This window comes from Phocoena sinus, chromosome 1 (assembly GCF_008692025.1).
Source record: "Phocoena sinus isolate mPhoSin1 chromosome 1, mPhoSin1.pri, whole genome shotgun sequence".
In the NCBI taxonomy this organism is placed as follows: domain Eukaryota; kingdom Metazoa; phylum Chordata; class Mammalia; order Artiodactyla; family Phocoenidae; genus Phocoena; species Phocoena sinus.
Window position 1 is genome coordinate 102,356,229 of NC_045763.1, and position 17,890 is coordinate 102,374,118.

At 35.1% G+C, this 17,890-nt stretch overlaps 1 protein-coding gene across 2 annotated transcripts in view; it reads right to left on the reverse strand.

The window, feature by feature from the left end:
• The window catches only part of DENND2C (DENN domain containing 2C), a 93,205-nt gene that overhangs the window by 25,949 nt on the left and 49,366 nt on the right, over nucleotides 1–17,890 (reverse strand). For both annotated transcript variants that reach the window (XM_032610574.1, XM_032610584.1), the window contains exons 2-7: nucleotides 10,602–11,613; nucleotides 9,779–9,915; nucleotides 9,238–9,350; nucleotides 8,483–8,653; nucleotides 5,198–5,294; nucleotides 872–916 (exon numbers count right to left, since the gene is read on the reverse strand). In XM_032610574.1, the coding sequence (XP_032466465.1) occupies nucleotides 872–916; nucleotides 5,198–5,294; nucleotides 8,483–8,653; nucleotides 9,238–9,350; nucleotides 9,779–9,915; nucleotides 10,602–11,425 (1,387 nt within the window). In that variant the 5' untranslated portion in view covers nucleotides 11,426–11,613. The remainder of the gene's footprint in view (nucleotides 1–871; nucleotides 917–5,197; nucleotides 5,295–8,482; nucleotides 8,654–9,237; nucleotides 9,351–9,778; nucleotides 9,916–10,601; nucleotides 11,614–17,890) is intronic.

Genomic DNA, 17,890 nt, shown 5'->3' on the forward strand with positions numbered 1-17,890 from the left:
GCAAACCTTCCTTACTCCAAACTCCAGAGGGCTCAGTTCAAGTCAAGAAAAATTTAGGGCCTGTTTCTCAGTAGCAACAGAACAAAATTAATCATCTTTACACATCCAAGCTGAACCTGATGATGACTTAAGTTTCACCTTCAGTCAGCCTACAGAATCAAACACCTGAAGCAATTTAGGCTACTGGTAGGAGCACATGATTATTAATCATAAGATCAGAGTATCAGACCTGGAACTGCCCTGTACTCAGCTTTGATAATTCAGGTCTCCTATTTTTTCCATGCTTCAGTTAAACAGAAATTAAATAATTTGCTGTGAAAATCCATTAGATGAAGGATACAGAGCACTATGACTGCTTGAACAAATACAGCCGAAAAAGCACAGCATCTTCTATATTCTAACAGAAAGTAAACGGCACAATAATTTAGAATATAAATACCTATGAATAAGAAACAGATCAGTGTTTCCTGTCCCAATGTCAGAGATATCTAAGATACTCGAATGACTATGAAAAAATCAGATATTTAATGCAAAGTATTTGCCTCAGAGAATGACTCACATACTCTGTTTTGGCTGCTGCACATATGTCTGAACGTGCAGCTCTGCCGCTCCCCTCTTAAGATGGAAGAACATTCCATCTTAAGAACTACACTGGTCTGCCTCACTCTACCATGGGAGATTTTTAATGCTGTCAAACATCTGACAGTGTACTGTTTAGTTCCCCAAATCTCAACAGGTTCTTATAATGAAGAAATCACCGACAAAGTGAAACTTCGTGTAGAAAAAACATGCTTAATCACAAAGGCAGGTGCCACTCCACCTACAACCAGGATCATCACGCGAAAGGGAGCAGCCCCACTGACTCACTCACTCTTTGGCAGATACTCGGCATCACTTTCATACCCACAGGTTTCACCTGAAAAGAAAGAGTTTCCATTTGTACTGTCCAACAAGAACAGGCAGAACATGAGGACAAAAACAATGTAAAAGCTCCACAGACCTGGGGACTTACTTGGTGTAAGGAATAATTAAGGATGCTGAGCCCTTCTCCAAACCACTTAGCTGTATCAGGGCAGGACAGGTGCAAAAAAGAATAAAAGGCTCAGAGAAGAAACTATTCCATTCCATCTTCTTCCCATACCCACCTCCCTCCTCAGTTCCCCTCTCATCCCTAATTCTAGAAATTAACAGCAGTTCAGACTAGTTTTAGAAAGCCTTGATCAGAGTAGATTTTATTTCTACCTTCATATCATTGTCTTTATATTCCCAAATAAGGTATCAAAGGTAAAACACCAACCTGGCTAAACAAAAATCTCAATATGGAACAAACTATGAATTTAGATTAACAGGAAAATGTGAGGCTAAGAAAGATTACCAAATAAGTTTATGAAGTAATATTTATGATGCCTTTATGATGCCTCTAAGCCACCTCTAATGCCAAACTAAACTGAACTTTACTCTGAATTCTTATAGTACTCAAACGGCTTTGAACTGCTCTTATTTTCCACAATTGGATTTTAAGTATCTTGAGGCTAAGATACTTTTAGCCTGTTTCTAGAAGGGAATGTTCTGTACAATACTAGGCACATTGTCAATTTACAAAAAAAAAAAAAGAGAACAACCAAAAAACAAAACAAAACATCGTGAACAGGTGAACGAAAAATTTCTAAATTAAGTCTGAAAAGTTAAAGCAAAATTTTAAAATATAAAGAAAGGGAAAAAGTTTTAATATATCAGGAAAAACAAGGACTAGGAGTCATAAATGAAAAATGTATGGAAGTTTGATTGTATAAAAATGTAAAATTTCTAATCTAATAAAAAATCATTAGTAAATTCAAAAGGTAAATAAACTGGGAGAATATTTGAAATCCACACTGCAGACGCAAGGCTAAGTTTCTTAATATTTAAATAGCTGTTACAAATGAATAAGTAAAAACACAGCACAACAAAAAAAATGAATAAAAGGGTAGGAAAAGACAATTTATAGAAAAAGATTGATAACTATTGATAAACATAACTGTCCAAAGTCATAATTAATAAAATAAATTTAATAACTTAAAACAATAAGTAAGATACACTTTTCAACCATGATACTGGCAAAAAATAAAAAGCTCTAATAAAACACAGTATTAATGAAGATTACGAGGAAAAAACCATTTTCAAAAGCTCTTCATAGAAATATAAAGCTGTTTTTTTTTTTTTACGGTACGCGGACCTCTCACTGTTGTGGCCTCTCCTGTTGCAGAGCACAGGCTCTGGACGCACAGGCCCAGCGGCCATGGCTCACGGGCCCAGCCGCTCCGCAGCATGTGGGATCTTCCCGGACCAGGCCACGAACCCGTGTCCCCTGCATCGGCAGGCGGACTCTCAACCACTGCGCCACCAGGGAAGCCCAAAGCTGTTTTTTTTTTAAGTTGTTAAAATCTATTTGTGAGACAATTTGTCAGCAGTTATAAAAATTTTAATTTATGTGTTCTTTAAAGTATGTGTTCTTTGATTAAGTGCACTGCTAGGAACTTATTCTACAGATGTATTCTTACCAACATACAAAAAAATATATAAACAAAAAATATATATTACAGCACTGTTTGAAGAAAAAAATCTATATCTATATATCTACCTATTTATAAAACTTAATTATCCACAGGTTAAATAAAATGTTAGAAACAGCCAAAATGTCTACCAGCTAAATAAAATTCTTTTACATCTATACCAAGAAATACAGTACAGCTATGTGGATCTCTATGTGTTGATACCAAAAGACCTCCAAAGTATATTAATTATATATTTTTTAAAACAGCAAGATATACAAAGTCTGAATAGTATAAAAGTATTTGGGGAGAAAAAATATTTGCATGTGCATAAGATTTTCTGGGATTAGTAGGAGGAGGTTTGGGAAACTTTGGCTTTCCGTTTTATGTTATTTTATATTATTGTAATTTCTTGCTGTGCTCATTTTAATTTTGTAATAAGGAAGAAGAGAACATAAAAAAAATACTGTCTCTTCATTAGACATGTGGGAAAGGTACACAAGACGTGTTACAGAAAAAGCAGGTATTTAAATATTGTGTACTGTACAGGTTTTATAACTTCAAACTAACCACAATGACAAAAAGTATACTGGGGCTATAAAATATTGTTCAGTATGAAAGAACAAACACTGTGAGCTCCTGAGCCCTATTTGTGTCCTTAGCACCAAGCACCTCTTGGGAGCCCATGAAGTGTTTGGAAAGACAAAAAAAAAAGAAAGAGGGAAGGGAGGAAAGGTAATTTACCTGGAAAAGACCTTACAAAAGATCATTTAAATGGCTTTAACATATTCACATCTATGGGTTTTGACGATCTGCATTCCAAGACACTGAATGAAGGTTAAGGGGTTTATAAGCCAATAGGAAAATCTGTTGAGAATCTGTAGGGATCAAAAAAGTACTAGGTTGTCCCTTTTTAAAATGTGACTTCAACACACAAAATTATAATTTTGAAGAAGGACAATAAATCATTTTGTGATACCTGATAACTGAGAGTTAAAGAACTGTTTAGGTTGCAACAGATTCGGTAAAACCTAGCATGTACTGGCAGAGTAGGTAAATATAATCATCTGGTTCTATGAGGCATTGCTGATATACAGACAAAAGCTTAAGGAGGTAAACAAAAATCTGAGAACTGTTGACTACTGAGCCAGGAGATCCTCAGGCATGAGAGAAATTCCTCGGGTCCACTGAAGGAGTTGGCCACAGAGACTGAGTAAATGCATATTTCCTTTGAGCCATGCAAAAGAAAAATTTGTAGGGACTATTCCTTTTTGTGTGTGTATGTGTTAGAAGTTGGCAGTTTATGCTCTTGAATTTTTTCTTTTCAATAATGATACAGTGGAAAAAAGGATATGGCTCTTCAAAAACTTTTCTTCGAGCCAAATTTACTAAAATGTTCCTAATCCATAAAGCATTCAAATAAAATAAGAGATCGGTGATCATCTACCTAGGGTGGCATATCTGGTGAATACAGTTATCAATAGAGTGCTGTTAATATGGGACAATGATAATGTTTTCTAAGAATTTGTCCGGGTTCCAGTGTCTTGATATTTCACAAAATTTGCAATTTATTTCCTTATCTATAAAACAATAATATTTGCTACATGCCGTTATTTAAAAAAACAATCATAATAGAGAAGAATAAGACTTTGTGGTATCATGTTCCTTGATGCAAATTGATGCTTCCTCCTCTGGCTCAGCTTCTTCCTCTGTAAAATTAGGACAGTCCCTACCTCCCAGTGTGGTCATACGTTATACACCAGATAAAGTACATAAAGAAACTATTACTTCATTCAGTAAATGGTAGCTATTATTATTAACAATAACCAGAAGTATTTCTTCTACAGAAGAGAAGGCTGAAATGTTGTAATAATTGCTTTTGAAAATATGAAAACTCACATTTAAAATGGTGATGAGATGATTTTAATCATCACAAAGTAAGAAGAAAGAGTCTTGAATTATTGAATGGGGAAGTTTATTTTCACATAGTAATTGTTAGAATGAAGAAGAGATTTTCAATGGAAATGAAGAAATTTCTGTCTCTGGAAGTCTGCAAAAATATGAAATATTCTTTTCTGGTATGACTTGGCTGTTGTTTCTCACTTATGAATCTCACAGACAAAAATTGCTAAACTCTACACATCCTTTGCCAGACAACCAAGTTAAAGTTGTAAAGAAGATTCTACAATAATAATTCACTATAGATGTTGAAAGTTTCTTAAGACAATCTAAGTTTTATCTAGGCATCTGAAGAATAAAACTACTGAACTTATTAGATGACTATAGGTTGAATACCACACACATTCAGTATATATATACTTAATATTTTCATTTCTCCACTAAGAGAGTCTATACTGACAAAAGACTATAAATCAAAGTAGTACTACATAATAAGGATGCAACCTGTCCATGAAAATTAGTCTCATTGGTTTATAACTATTTTTTAATTTATTTACTTATTCATCCAATAGTTATTACTTGGTACAGAACTAAACAAAGGGATTTGAGGAAGAACAAGAAATAATCCCTTAGCCTAAAGAAGTTTTATGTTTAAGTGGGATAGACAGGAAAGTAAACCAAAAATTATAATTCACATCAAACATTAAATTATTTAATGATTTGCCCCTCATATGCTAACAGCTATGGACAGTTGGAACAATTCTTACCTTTAGAGGGAGGTACATCTTTTCCAGTGTAAGGGTGTAACTTTACCCTCTTCTTCCCTCTCTTAGATTCAAATATATCATCTATTTTCAATACAAGCTGAAAAAAGACCAGAAAAGTACAAGCTAAAACAAACACCAACAAGTTTTGCAGCTTGATATTAACTTATTAGTGATTCTCGTTCAGAGAAAGATCCATTTTATAAATAAAAACCTTTACATTTTTCAATTTTGAATCTAAATTATCTTTAGTAAGTTGATATGCTATTCTAATACATACTCCATTTAACATGGGTAAGAGAAGTGGGAAAGGATATTTCCTTTCCAGAGGAAGTTTAGCACAGGTTCTTAGAGAGAGATTGCTTGTCATTCCATGTCACAACATGCAGGAAATCTGGCTACCGCACTCCATATATTGACCAAGCCTTACCAATGGACTCAAGTTTTTGCGAGCCCAGAGTAGGAAGTGGGATATTTACTCACTTGTAAGGCAGGGTGAGGCACAGTTATGTCTGCTCCCAGGAATTTTTGCAAAGAGAGGATAATCACACTTAGAAAGCTTTAGTCAAAAGGAATACTCCTTTGCTACTGGGAGCACTAATATTATAATTTATTTTGGAAACATATCATAAAAATAGGAGATTCTCAAATATGCCCAAGTACAAAACAATGTTCCATTTAATATGCATTATTCATTAAAATTCTTTCTTTGCTTCTGGGAAGTGTGTATAAAAGAGACAGACAGACAGACTGGGCTTAAAAAAGAGAAAAGAATTAAAGCTGATCAACAGCCACTTTTAAAAGGAGAAACTGATTAGTTTTTCTATGTATATTTTTCTTAAAATTCCAAACTTTTTCTTAACTATCAATATTGATTTAACATATTTAATGCCCAGAATTACAGTTGTTAGGAACATTATATAATATGATAACCAACAAAGTTGCTTGAGAAAAATGTTCTTGTTTTTTCCTTTGTCCTTGTTTCTCTAGCAATCCTGGCAATCCATAAGCAGTGAATCAGTCCACTGCAAGAAAAATAACATGTGAGAAACATGTGCTTCCAATATGCAGATTATTCCCACATTTTTGGATGAGTTTATTCAAGATTTTCATAGCTATAATTCAAGTGAAAAGTTACCAATATTCCTAAATATTAGCATTATTAAAAAAATAAGAGAATCCAACGTAAAAAGGTATTGCTAGGGGCTATAGGAAAGATGTATGAGAGTAAACATGTATGTTGGATACATAAGGACCAAAAATAGTAGAATTATTAATGTGTATTTGAAAAGTATACTTAAAAGTATACTCAAATGTTATAAAGGAAAGGGAACTATCTATTCTAGAAATATGAGATAAAGTAATAAAATTTAAATTTTGATTATGAGCTAGGAGCCTATAATTACCTTCTAGTTATAGGAAATACTGTAGAATAGTTTTCCTAAGAAATGATGAAAACCATATTGCTGTACACACTTGACACAAAAAATATAAAACATTAGGAAATCTACTCTAGCAAACAATCCCACACAGATTGCCACAGTAGAGAAAGAAAGGAAGGGTAGGGAAGAGGCATATGGACTAGATCAGTTGCTTTCAAACTATGAAACCAGTTTCCCTTCCAGAGATAGGTCTAGTCATCAAAGAGGAAATAAGTGAAAACTGCTTTCCTCAAGGAATGTTGTTCCCGAAGATAGTCCAGAACCAAAATTTGTATTGCAAATGAAACATCCTAAAAGGATTTAATCCAAGGAGGGTCACAGGTAGAAATGCTAACAGTCTGTTCCTGCCTGACAATCAAGAATTCATCACCATTTTTCTCTTCCCCACTTCTCAAGAAAACCTTTGGGAAAATATCCAAACAGGAAAAGTTGGATCATCTCACCTATAATCAGAAAGAGAACAGGCTTTGAGTACTCAAGGGATCCACAGTACATAAAATACTGAGGCATGAAATCAAAAGCACTGCAAATATCCTTGGGTCTCATTAAATTCCACAATCCATAATTTCTAAATATTTGTTAATGCTATTCCAAGAACCACATCTTAAATACAATTCCTTATGTGCTTGTGTTCTAGCCCCTGTGAACGCATGATCTGCTGTTTCTGGAACATGTGGGAGGCTGCTTTGTTGTGCCAGCAATTCTTTTTTTTGTTTGGAAGTATAGTTGATTTACAATGCGGTGTTAGTTCCTGGTGTACAGGAAAGTGATTGTTATGCATTATATATACATACATCCTGGAAATTCTTTAAACCTCTGATTTTTAAGTAGTCCTCACCATACACAGGAGAATAAACACCTAAAGATTTTTTTTTCCAGAGAGATCAGTTTAGTGCTTTAAAAAAAACTCTGTGTCTTTAACACTTCACATATTAAAGAGGGAGGGGCAGGAAATGGATCAGAAGAATTAAAGTAACTGTGGAACAGAATATTTCCCAAGGAACCAATCAGCAGTTACTACACCAAGAAACAGCTATGACTTTTGTTCAATGTTAAAATCAGGTATAGAAATCATGTGCTAAATGAATGTAGCTAATTCAGATGGGATTAAAGACAGGAATACTATTTAAATGATTTTATTTCTGCATAGTAACCCTGAAAACATTCTGAATTACAGAACAAAATAACATAAACAGTTTTTAAATATTTTCATGTAATTTCTTAAATGTCTCTATTAAAAAATATATATTACAAATAATCCAAATTTCTTTATTTTGGTTCAGTGGCTCTCATTGAGATGATTTACAGACTTACTGCCTTTTCTCCCTTGAGAAAGAAGTCATTTATTTAATATAATTGGCAAAAATTTCTTTTCCCAAGTAATAGTAAAATTTCTTTTTTCCTTCCTTTGAGTGGACATTTTTGGCATATACTTTGTCATTACCGAAAATTTGTAAACTGAGGCACAAAACTGAATTAACTTTGGCTGTTATACAAATAAGTGAGAACAACACTGAAGCCAGCTTACTAGAAGGTCCTTTTACATGAGGTTCTAGGGCTTCCTTCACACCAGCAGCTGATTTTAATGAGAACTAAGGTAACTAGAGTGAAGCCCTCCATCTAAAATCAATTTTCCAAATACACACATACACACAAAAACCTTGGCAAAAGCCATTCATGCATTTTTCTTGCATGAGCAAAAACTTAGCTTAAGGCTACTTTCCAAATCTTCTAATTCCAGTAGGTCAGTTCTAACCTATTATTCATTTCAGTCTAAAGTTTATTTATTCGCATTTGTGGAAATGCTGAAGTAAGAGTTGAAGAATCAAAGTACTGGAGTTCTTACCCTTGGAAGATTTTTCCTTTTCCTGATTGCAACTTCTCCAGCTCGGAAAAGCTTCCATTCAGTTAAAGTGACAGGCAACGTGGTATCCTTTGTGAGCTTTGACCATAAATAAACTTGTGAGTTCTTCGGTTCCATAGTCTTCCGGTGAAGTAACTGAGGTTTGGGAGGAAGCTAAAACAGAAGAGGTACTGCTAAGGTAAGATCATATAGGTAATGCCTGTGTTCTCAAAGTCAAAGCTATCCCCCCAAAATATTTATCTTTCCTTTAAAATCATCTAAAATGAGGACACTGTAATTTCTTTTTCACTGTTTGTAAAGAAGTTTCTTGGGTTTCTAATCCAAGTTCTTCTACAACAGTGTAATCAAATTTCCAGAAAACAATAGCTCAGAGTCCTCATTAACTCAAGGCAGCCTTTGCTTTCAGGGCTGGTGAGTGCTTGCAGGGACCAGACAGGTAATTTAGGCCACAGGTTGATGTGAGACTATTACAGTGCTGTGGTAACTATAGTGAACTAAAAGGTTTATGGTCTGTCTAAAGGTGTTTGTATTCAAGTCTTCTCAAGCGCTAAAAAAACAAACAAAAACCCCTCCCCAAAACCAAAAAAAAAAGTTTTGTGCTGCTCCCCCCAAAATAAAACAAAGAACAATAAACCAACATCTCAGTGCCTCTTAGTTTTGGCCCTAGTTAAACCATTTTAACCTTTTTGTAGAATCATAAATAAGATTCTAGTATTTTCTTATTTCTCTGGTTATACCTTGTGTGCTTTGAAAGCACTTTTAGGGGGTGGTAGCTTCCATGTTGAAAGAGACCTCCACATGGGCAAAGGCTGCACTGGAATATCTTCATATGGATTTTCTTTGGTGGGATCTTGAAAAATAATGAAAAAAAAAGTTTAGAGGAACATAATTAAATGGGAACACACTGACTACACTTAAAAGGAAAAGAAAGCAAAAACTGACTAAATATGTTCAGCTTTCTACTCTACATTGCTGTAGGGATGTAGGTCTCAAAATCAATGGTACTTTAAGCTCACAAACCACTCAGGCGTCCAACCAACCTCAAAGAATTCTCAAAATACCATACTACACACATCTACTTCTGAACTGAACAGTCCAATAAACTAGTTGTAAAATCCATTAGAGAATTAAGGAATTTATACAACAAAGGTTTCAATATTAGAAAGGAAAATCTAGAGCAAGACATGCTTGATTGTAAAAGAAAATAACATACTCTAGTTAAGGGCTCCACCAACTACATACTCACTAAATTTAATTGCAAAGTTTGTGGACACCTACATATGATATCCTCATAGATATTGTCCTCAGACTGTGTGTAATAAAGTGCTGAGCCAGAATTTCTTCTAAGTTCTTCATGAATCTTCCGTGAGTTCTGATTTCGAAAGTGCTGAATGTCCTCAAATTCAAAGGATTTCCTTAAGAAAGGAGATACATTTTAAAGTTGTATCTTGTAAAACTCTAGTATTCTTTATATTGGTATGATAGACACAAATTGATAAGAAAAGGACTTAGTGTACAAAATTACAAAGGTGTTTTATCAGATACCTAAGAATAATAAATTAGGCTGATGCCCTATACGCACCATGAGAAAACTGGAGGCTTTTAGCCAATTACATTCATGTTCTTCTTTAGGTACTTTATTAAATTCACTCTGTAATAAAAAGTGAGGCTAATGCCAGCATGTCCTAAATGAAGTAGAAGAATGTACTTGCTTCCCTATACATTGTTTTTTTCTTTTTTGGCCGCACCGCATGACAGGTGGTATCTTAGTTCCCCAACCAGGGATCGAACCCACATCCCTTGCATTGGAAGCGCGGAGTCTTAATCACTGGACCGCCAGGGAAGTCCCCTATACATTTTTAAAGATATAAAATGGAAGTTTTTCTACAGTACTTATGTCAGTAAATTGTCCTGGATATTACCTATACTCCTACTGTTTCGCTTGTATGTATTTTCCCCTTGGGTTAATCAACATCTGTATAATCAAATTATAGGTGTAACCCACACATGGAAATGGAAATTGGTTTGAAAAGGAAACAGAAGCTCAATAGTTCTATAAGGAAAATACTTAAAAATCATTACCTTTCAAATAAAAACATACCTTTTAGATCTCCCTCTGATTTTTCTGCCATAGTTCTTTGGTTCAGGTTCCTGAGAAGAGGCTAAAGAGGGCTCTGTACAAGAATTATTTTCACAGTATTTTCTGTCACAGTTTCTTTCTTTATATGGCATATCACCAGATTCAGATAAATATCTGAATGTCCTACGAGGTTTTGGCAAAGGATTTATAGAAGGTCCACATTCTTGTCCCTCAGGTTCAGAGTAAATGTTTTCTAAGCTCTTCGTTACTCCATATGACCTATCCAGACCTCTGAAATTCAGTTCTTTTACTGAAGAGTCACAATGTTCTAAAGCTAAATTTAAGACTTTATCTGGGGGAACTGCTTCTATTTTCTTCCACAATATCTGTGAGGTATAGAAATTTCCTGGAGGTAATGAAGTCTCTGGATCCAAAACTTCTTTCCAGCTTTCAGTTTGTTTGGCCCGAGAACATACCCAGTTGGATCCTGATTCATTTTTAAAGAAGTGTGTATCATCATATTCACGTTTCTCACTTTCATCCTCACTTCGATTGTGGCTTTTGGCATCTTCATTAATACCCTGATCAACATTTTGAGAGTTGGTGACATCCAGCTTTTTGCTCTTTCCCTCAGCAACAGGATTTCTCTTAAGAAGAATCTCTTGATTACAGTTATTATATCTCACTCCAAAGTCCTTTGGATCGCACTTATCTGGATTAGATTTACCATTAGTTCTTCCTTCCCACTGAGAAATTTTTTGTTTGATGTTTTTGCAGTGGCTTCTTGACAGTGTTTGAACAGCAGAACGAGAAAAACCAACATCCATGTTCCCAGTTGGGTGCATGACAAGTGATGAATTTTACTGAGGTTCCATTACAAGTAACTGTGAAATACTATATTCTTTATCCTGTCAGTTAGAATTCAAACAATTCCAGCGTTTTCCTTTCATCTTTAACTTGAAAATGTTTTAAAAAGAAAAATTCTGATCATCAATCCTTGTTGAAAATGGCTACAACTTTATCTTGAATAATCCTATTAAAATGAAATGAATATGTTAACACAGTTTTATAATTTCCTAATTTAAACTCCACTAAAACACTGCCCACCTATCCCTAAATAAGTTGCTTACATTTCGTATGTAAAGATGTACCTGTCATCCATTAAGCAATTCAACCTCATAAAGGCATTCCTAAGACGGTGGTATAATATTACAGAGAAAATATTACTTATGGTATTTCTCAAATTGTCTGCTTTAACATTCTGCATATTTAATTTCCTAAAGTTAAGTAGAATGAGGTTTTATAAGCGATTACACATAGTAGTATACAATATTATTTTGTGATAAATCAATTCTTTACGAAACCTTCTGTTAATGAAACAAGGACCAACAGAGTATTATAAAAAGCATACAGAAATACATCTCAAATAACCAAAAAGTTTATGTATACATCCAGAGGAAGAGCCAGTTAGTCTGGAAACACACCAACAGCTGATTTCCTTCTCCAGTGCTACGCTGAGATAATATTAGCTCATCACATACCCTTATTTCAACTTTACTATTAGCAACACAGAATTCCATACACACCACTGTCACTAAAGACAATCCAAGGTGCCATTAACTATCAGTTACTTTGAAATAATAACCTATTTTGTCACTGACTGAATTTTCCACATCTCTGCCACCACACACTTGACCCAAATCAGCAAAAATACTTACAGTCACATCCCTTCCTTTCACATAGAGGCTTCACTCATTTAGGCCCATTAACTGTTTCCTCAAATGCAAAATTTGGCAGAGAACTTTTCCTGTCAACTGAGTAAAGACCTGATCTCAAGTTCTACTGTATACTGTTTAAAAACAGCAACTGATTCGATACTTCCTGAGACAGGGGTCATCCTTCCTTGAGCTTTGTCTGTGTGTCCTTGATTAACAGGCAGGAAAATGTCTTGGCCCAGCTCTGTCAGTGTAGCTGACCAAAACTGATACATACACCACACACACACACAATTTATTCTAGGCAGAGCAACTGCTAGTCAGGACTACCATCAACTTTCAATTATTTCTTCAAGTCTGTAGGAAAACCAGGTTTGGCTAGCAAATAAACTTTGATGAGGGTCTTATGCAAAGAAAATCATTCTAAAAAACCTTAAGAAATTGAACTCATGTGAGTGGAAAAAAACAAAACAAAGCACCCAAAATATAAAAGCTGTTGGGCAGAATTCTTCACAGAAGACTAATGCATAGAATTTGAACATCCAATCAGCTTCTACTGCTCATTATTAAAACTCTGAAAATCCTTTACTAGTTTCTGATGTTTACAGAGAATTCCAAAGGATTTTAAGGTGTCCTTTAGACTCAGGTTTTCTTCACTACAGACAAGATAGGAGTATTTTTCTCTCTCCTGGGAACCTAGTCAAGGTTTTTGGCAGTCCCAAACTCTTCCATTACTCTTCCCTTGTTAATGTGTTTTAAGTATGAAGGCGTCAAACTGAGAAGAAAAAGATGAAAATTGCTTGGCCTAAAAAAAAAAAAAATGTTTAACTTGAAAAGAACTGGCAACAAATGGCTTAATCTATGGAATTCACATACAAATATAAGTGATGTGTATTCATGGTGTTTCAGTGGCAAGAGAGTAGCATAGCAACATGACACTCCTTAAATCTAGGTAGGTATTATGAAGAGAAATGCTACTTTCTCCTAACTATGTATTAATACATTGCAGCTTTTAAAAAATGACAAATTATTTCAAAACCAAAAAGTTTTAATGCATTCTAATTAGATCGATGCCTGTATTGATATTATAATCTGTCTTTATACATGATTACACGGCTCCAATTTTTGCCAAATTAAACTCTTTATAATGTGGCTTGCCTATTCTTATACATAAGTTGTGATCTTGTCCTATCCAAAAAATAAGAATCACCAAACCAAGAGTTGCCTGTATTTTCCTTACAGGCATCTCACATCTAACTGTCCTTTTAGTCTAATTAAATTGAGTCACTTTGCTACCCAGCACCTCCTCCCCTATGGCTCTCCTAGCCTGCAAGATTCTTTATATCCCATCCTTCACCTCTAGTTTCTTGCCTAGACCTCCACTATCAGTAGACATTCTAATCCCTACGTGCTGGCCCAGTGTTCAAGTCCTAGATCCCTCCAAGCTTCATCTTTTGAAAGCTCCCTAAAGCCAACTTATTCACATGTTTGCCCCTAGACACTGCTTTCTGAGCCTTGCTTCAACAGTTCTCACAGAAACACAGATTGAGAAAATATAACAGCTTCAATAATTTTTAAAATTTTGTTTCTTCTCTTAATACTACAAAATGAGTCAAAAGCTTCTCCAACTATTAAAGACTTCTAAGTCAGGCAGGACTCACACGAAGAGAAGCTACAGCTCACAATAACCACAATGGGCAACCTCAAGAGAAGAAACCAACACCTCAGTTCCTCGGGTGGGCAAAAGAAGTGTAAATGTGAAAAACTAAGCATGATTTTAAAAGTATAATAAAACAGAATGCTTGGAGTAAAGGCTACTAATCAATTCTTTTTTCCTACTCTTTGTTCCCAAAGAGGTGATTCTTAATCACGTCCTTTTGTTTTTACAGTAAGTCCTCCATATTCAAATGAGTTACGTTCTGAGAGCACATTCGTTAAGTCCGATTTGTTCGTAAGTCCAGCAAAGTTAGCCTAGGTACCGGATTAACACAATCGGCTATATAGTACTGTAATAGGTTTATAATACTTTTCATACAAATAATGCATAAAAAACAAACAAAAACACAAAATAAACATTTTTAATCTTACAATACAGTACCTTGAAAAGTACAGTAGCACAGTACAACAGCTGGCATACAGGGGCTGGCATTGAGTGAACAGGCAAGAAGAGTTACTGACTGGAGGAAGGATAGGAGGTGGGAGATGCTAGCGGTGAAGGATCGTCAGCAACAGGAGACAGAGGGCAAACTGCAAGTTCACTCACATCTGATGATGGTGGCACAGGTTCTGGTTCCTCGCTGGATTCAATTCTATCTACCCTCTTGAAAAAACAATCCAGTGATGTCTAGGTAGTAGCCCTTTTTTTCTTGTCATAGATGACACAGTAGCACCGGATTGCATTCTGAACGGCTGCTTCAACCTTTGTGTACTGTTCTATGTTCGGGTCCTGTGCCTCAAAAACTAACAGTGCCCCCTCAAATAAAGAAAATCCCCTTGCCATTTCCTGCATCATGAATCTCTTTGGCTCTTCAGTTACTTCTTCCTCCTCTTGTCTCTCTTCGTCCTTTCTCTGGGCCTCCATTTCCTGGTCTTTTTAGCAGTACCAGCTAGATCACCACTGCTTTTACACTTGCTTCCGGACATCCTGGGCTTGAAATAAAGATACTGTACTACTGTACTCTATACAGTACTGTAAAGTACACAAAAGCACAACCTCTTGTAGAGGATGCATGCACGTGACAGTGTACACCAGACACGTGAACTAACTTACATGACTGGACATGTGAACACACGTTCGCATCTTTGAAAGTTCGCAACTTGAAGGTTCGTATGAGGGGACTTACTTGTTTTCTATTGCTTTTCTGAGTATTTACTTTCATCCAAGATATACATCAACTACAGTTTATCAGCTTAAGATGTAATTTATAGTATAACCTATAATATATATGATTCTGTGTTCTTAGCCTTTTAAAAGAAACCAATCTAAATCCATTCAGGTAAGTGAAATTCTCTTTAAGAAAGAGAATATTAACATTCTATTTTACTGACTCAAGTCTATATAAGGAAAGTTTCTCACTCCAAATCCTTTAAAATATTTTATCTGATTAAGTATAATCTGGCCAAATAGGAAGAATTTAGAACATTCTAAAAGTTGACTTAAAAAACTGATGAAAGGATATACTTTTAAATGGTTAATTTTTGTTATGTGAATTTTACCTCAATTAGAAAGAAAACAGATGAAAGGGACCGAGAAGACTCTCGCTTCTGGTATGATAGAAAAATTGGACTAGACTTGCCTTCCCAACATAAAAAACTGGACTTATATGTAAAATAAATGCTTTTAGATATTGAATAATAGTAAAGGACTGTGATCCCTGAAAGAAGGAAAACAAATGAAGTGCGCACGAAGATGGCCCAGCTTTCACCCAGGAGGCTCTTTTCAGAAAACAGCATAGAACATGGTAACCATGCTGAGTTAAGGATAAAGAGACCAGAGTGTGGAGGGGCAGAGGCAAATACAATCTTCAGGGTACAGTATCAGAAAGGAGGGAGCAACACAGAAGAGAAGCTCCAGAAATCTACATAGGATCTACTTGAGTCTTGGGCTGAATACTAAGCTGGTAAGGTATAAAGTAATACCGCACGAGGCTAGACAACATATTACTGGGAAAGAAGAGCTAATGGAACCCTATAAAGCTGACTAACACCCAGAGTTAACAAAGGTCTGGGAAATGTTCAACTTCCAATGATCTTCACAAGGGAGGCCTTGTCAAACACCTGGGTAATTCAGTAGAAACAGTAGGAGGTCACGGCTTGCCAGTGGGACTAAACTAGCCCTAGAGTGAAGGCTACTTTAGAACCACCACAAAAATAAGCTTTTCAGAAGGATCAAGTTGATTCATAAGTAATTTAAATAACCACAGAAACAAAACTCAATATTTTTTACATGAACACATCAAAATCCAGACACGCCACAATGTAACATTTACAATGTCTAGCATCCAATCAAAATTACTAAACATGCAAAGAAGCTTGAAAATGAGACCCATAATCAGGAGAAAAATCAGTTAACAGAAACTGAAGCAAAAATGACAGACATGATACCAGTTGGCAGAGAAAGACTTCAATTCAGATATTTTAAATATATTCATAAACTTAAAGCAAAATATGAACATAATGAGTATAGAAATAGAAGACATAAAAAAGAAAACAAAGGTAACCTCTGGAGCTTAAAAATACCCAATATGAAAAGAAAACTTCACTGGATTGTTTGAACAGCAGATTTTAGATACTGCAGAGGAAATGATCAGTGAAGTTGAATAAGTAGTAATAAAAACTGTCAAAAACTAACACAAAAACTGAAGCACAGAGAGAAGAAAAGAGTAAATAAAAGTCTCACTGGGACAATATCAAGTGGTTTACCTTACATATAAATGGGAATCCCAGAAGTGAGGGGGTGGGAGGCAGGGAACAAATATTTCAAGAAATAATAGCTGAAATTTTTCTAAATTGGATGAAAACTCTTTAACACATAGATACATGGGGCTCAACAAATTCCAAACAGGATAAATATAAGGAAAGCCTTACCAAGGCAAATCATAATCAAGTTGCTGAAAACTGGTGATAAAGAGAAAATTCTTAAGAGCCAAAGGAAAGAATATACATTACATATAGGAACAACAAGGTAAGTCAGAAAACAATGGAAAATATTTAGAGAATTCCTTGGTGGTACAGTGGTTAGGACTCGGCGCTTTCACTGCCGTGGGCCCGGGTTCAATCCCTGGTTGGGGAACTAAGATCCCACAAGCTGTCCAGAACAGCAAAAAAAAATTAAAGTGCTAAGGGGAAAAAAAAAATCTGTGAAATCTAGAATTCTAGACATATCCTTCAAGATGAAGGTGAAATAAAAACATTTTCAGTTAAACAAAACTGTTGTGAATTTGTTAACAGCAGACCTGCACTTAGGGCCAGGGACATAATTTGTGGGTCCCAGGGCAAACTGAAAACATGAGGCCCCTTGTTCAAAGTGCTTTAAAGGTACATATGAAGCTTTTCCTTTTTCTGCAGTCTTCTTTTCAGCTTATCATGGCATTTTAAATTTACTATTTAATGTTTTATGGGAAAAAATTTTAATTTAAATTATTAGCATGAGTTTTACCATTCATCTATATATCGTGCAATATCATTTTAAATGCAAATATCAGAGCGATACATGGAACATTTACCAATAGACCATACATTGGGCCATAAAATAAGACATGATAAATTTAAAAGGATTGAAACCATTCTGAGGATGTTTTCTAACCCACTATGGAAATGAATTAGAAATCAATTCTAAGCCAAAAGGAAAATCCCAAAATATCTGGAAATAAATGTTTATACTACAAAAGGAAGAAAAAGCTTAAAAACAATGAATGATGATACTATTTCTTGGTGTTTTAAATTGGAACACCTTTTACCCTGTTAAGTTTCAAGTTATATTTTATCTATTTTTTAAATTTAATTTTATTTATTCTTTTATATAGCAGGTCCTTATTAGTCATCAATTTTGTGCACATCAGCGACTGTCAATCCCAATCGCCCAATTCATCACAC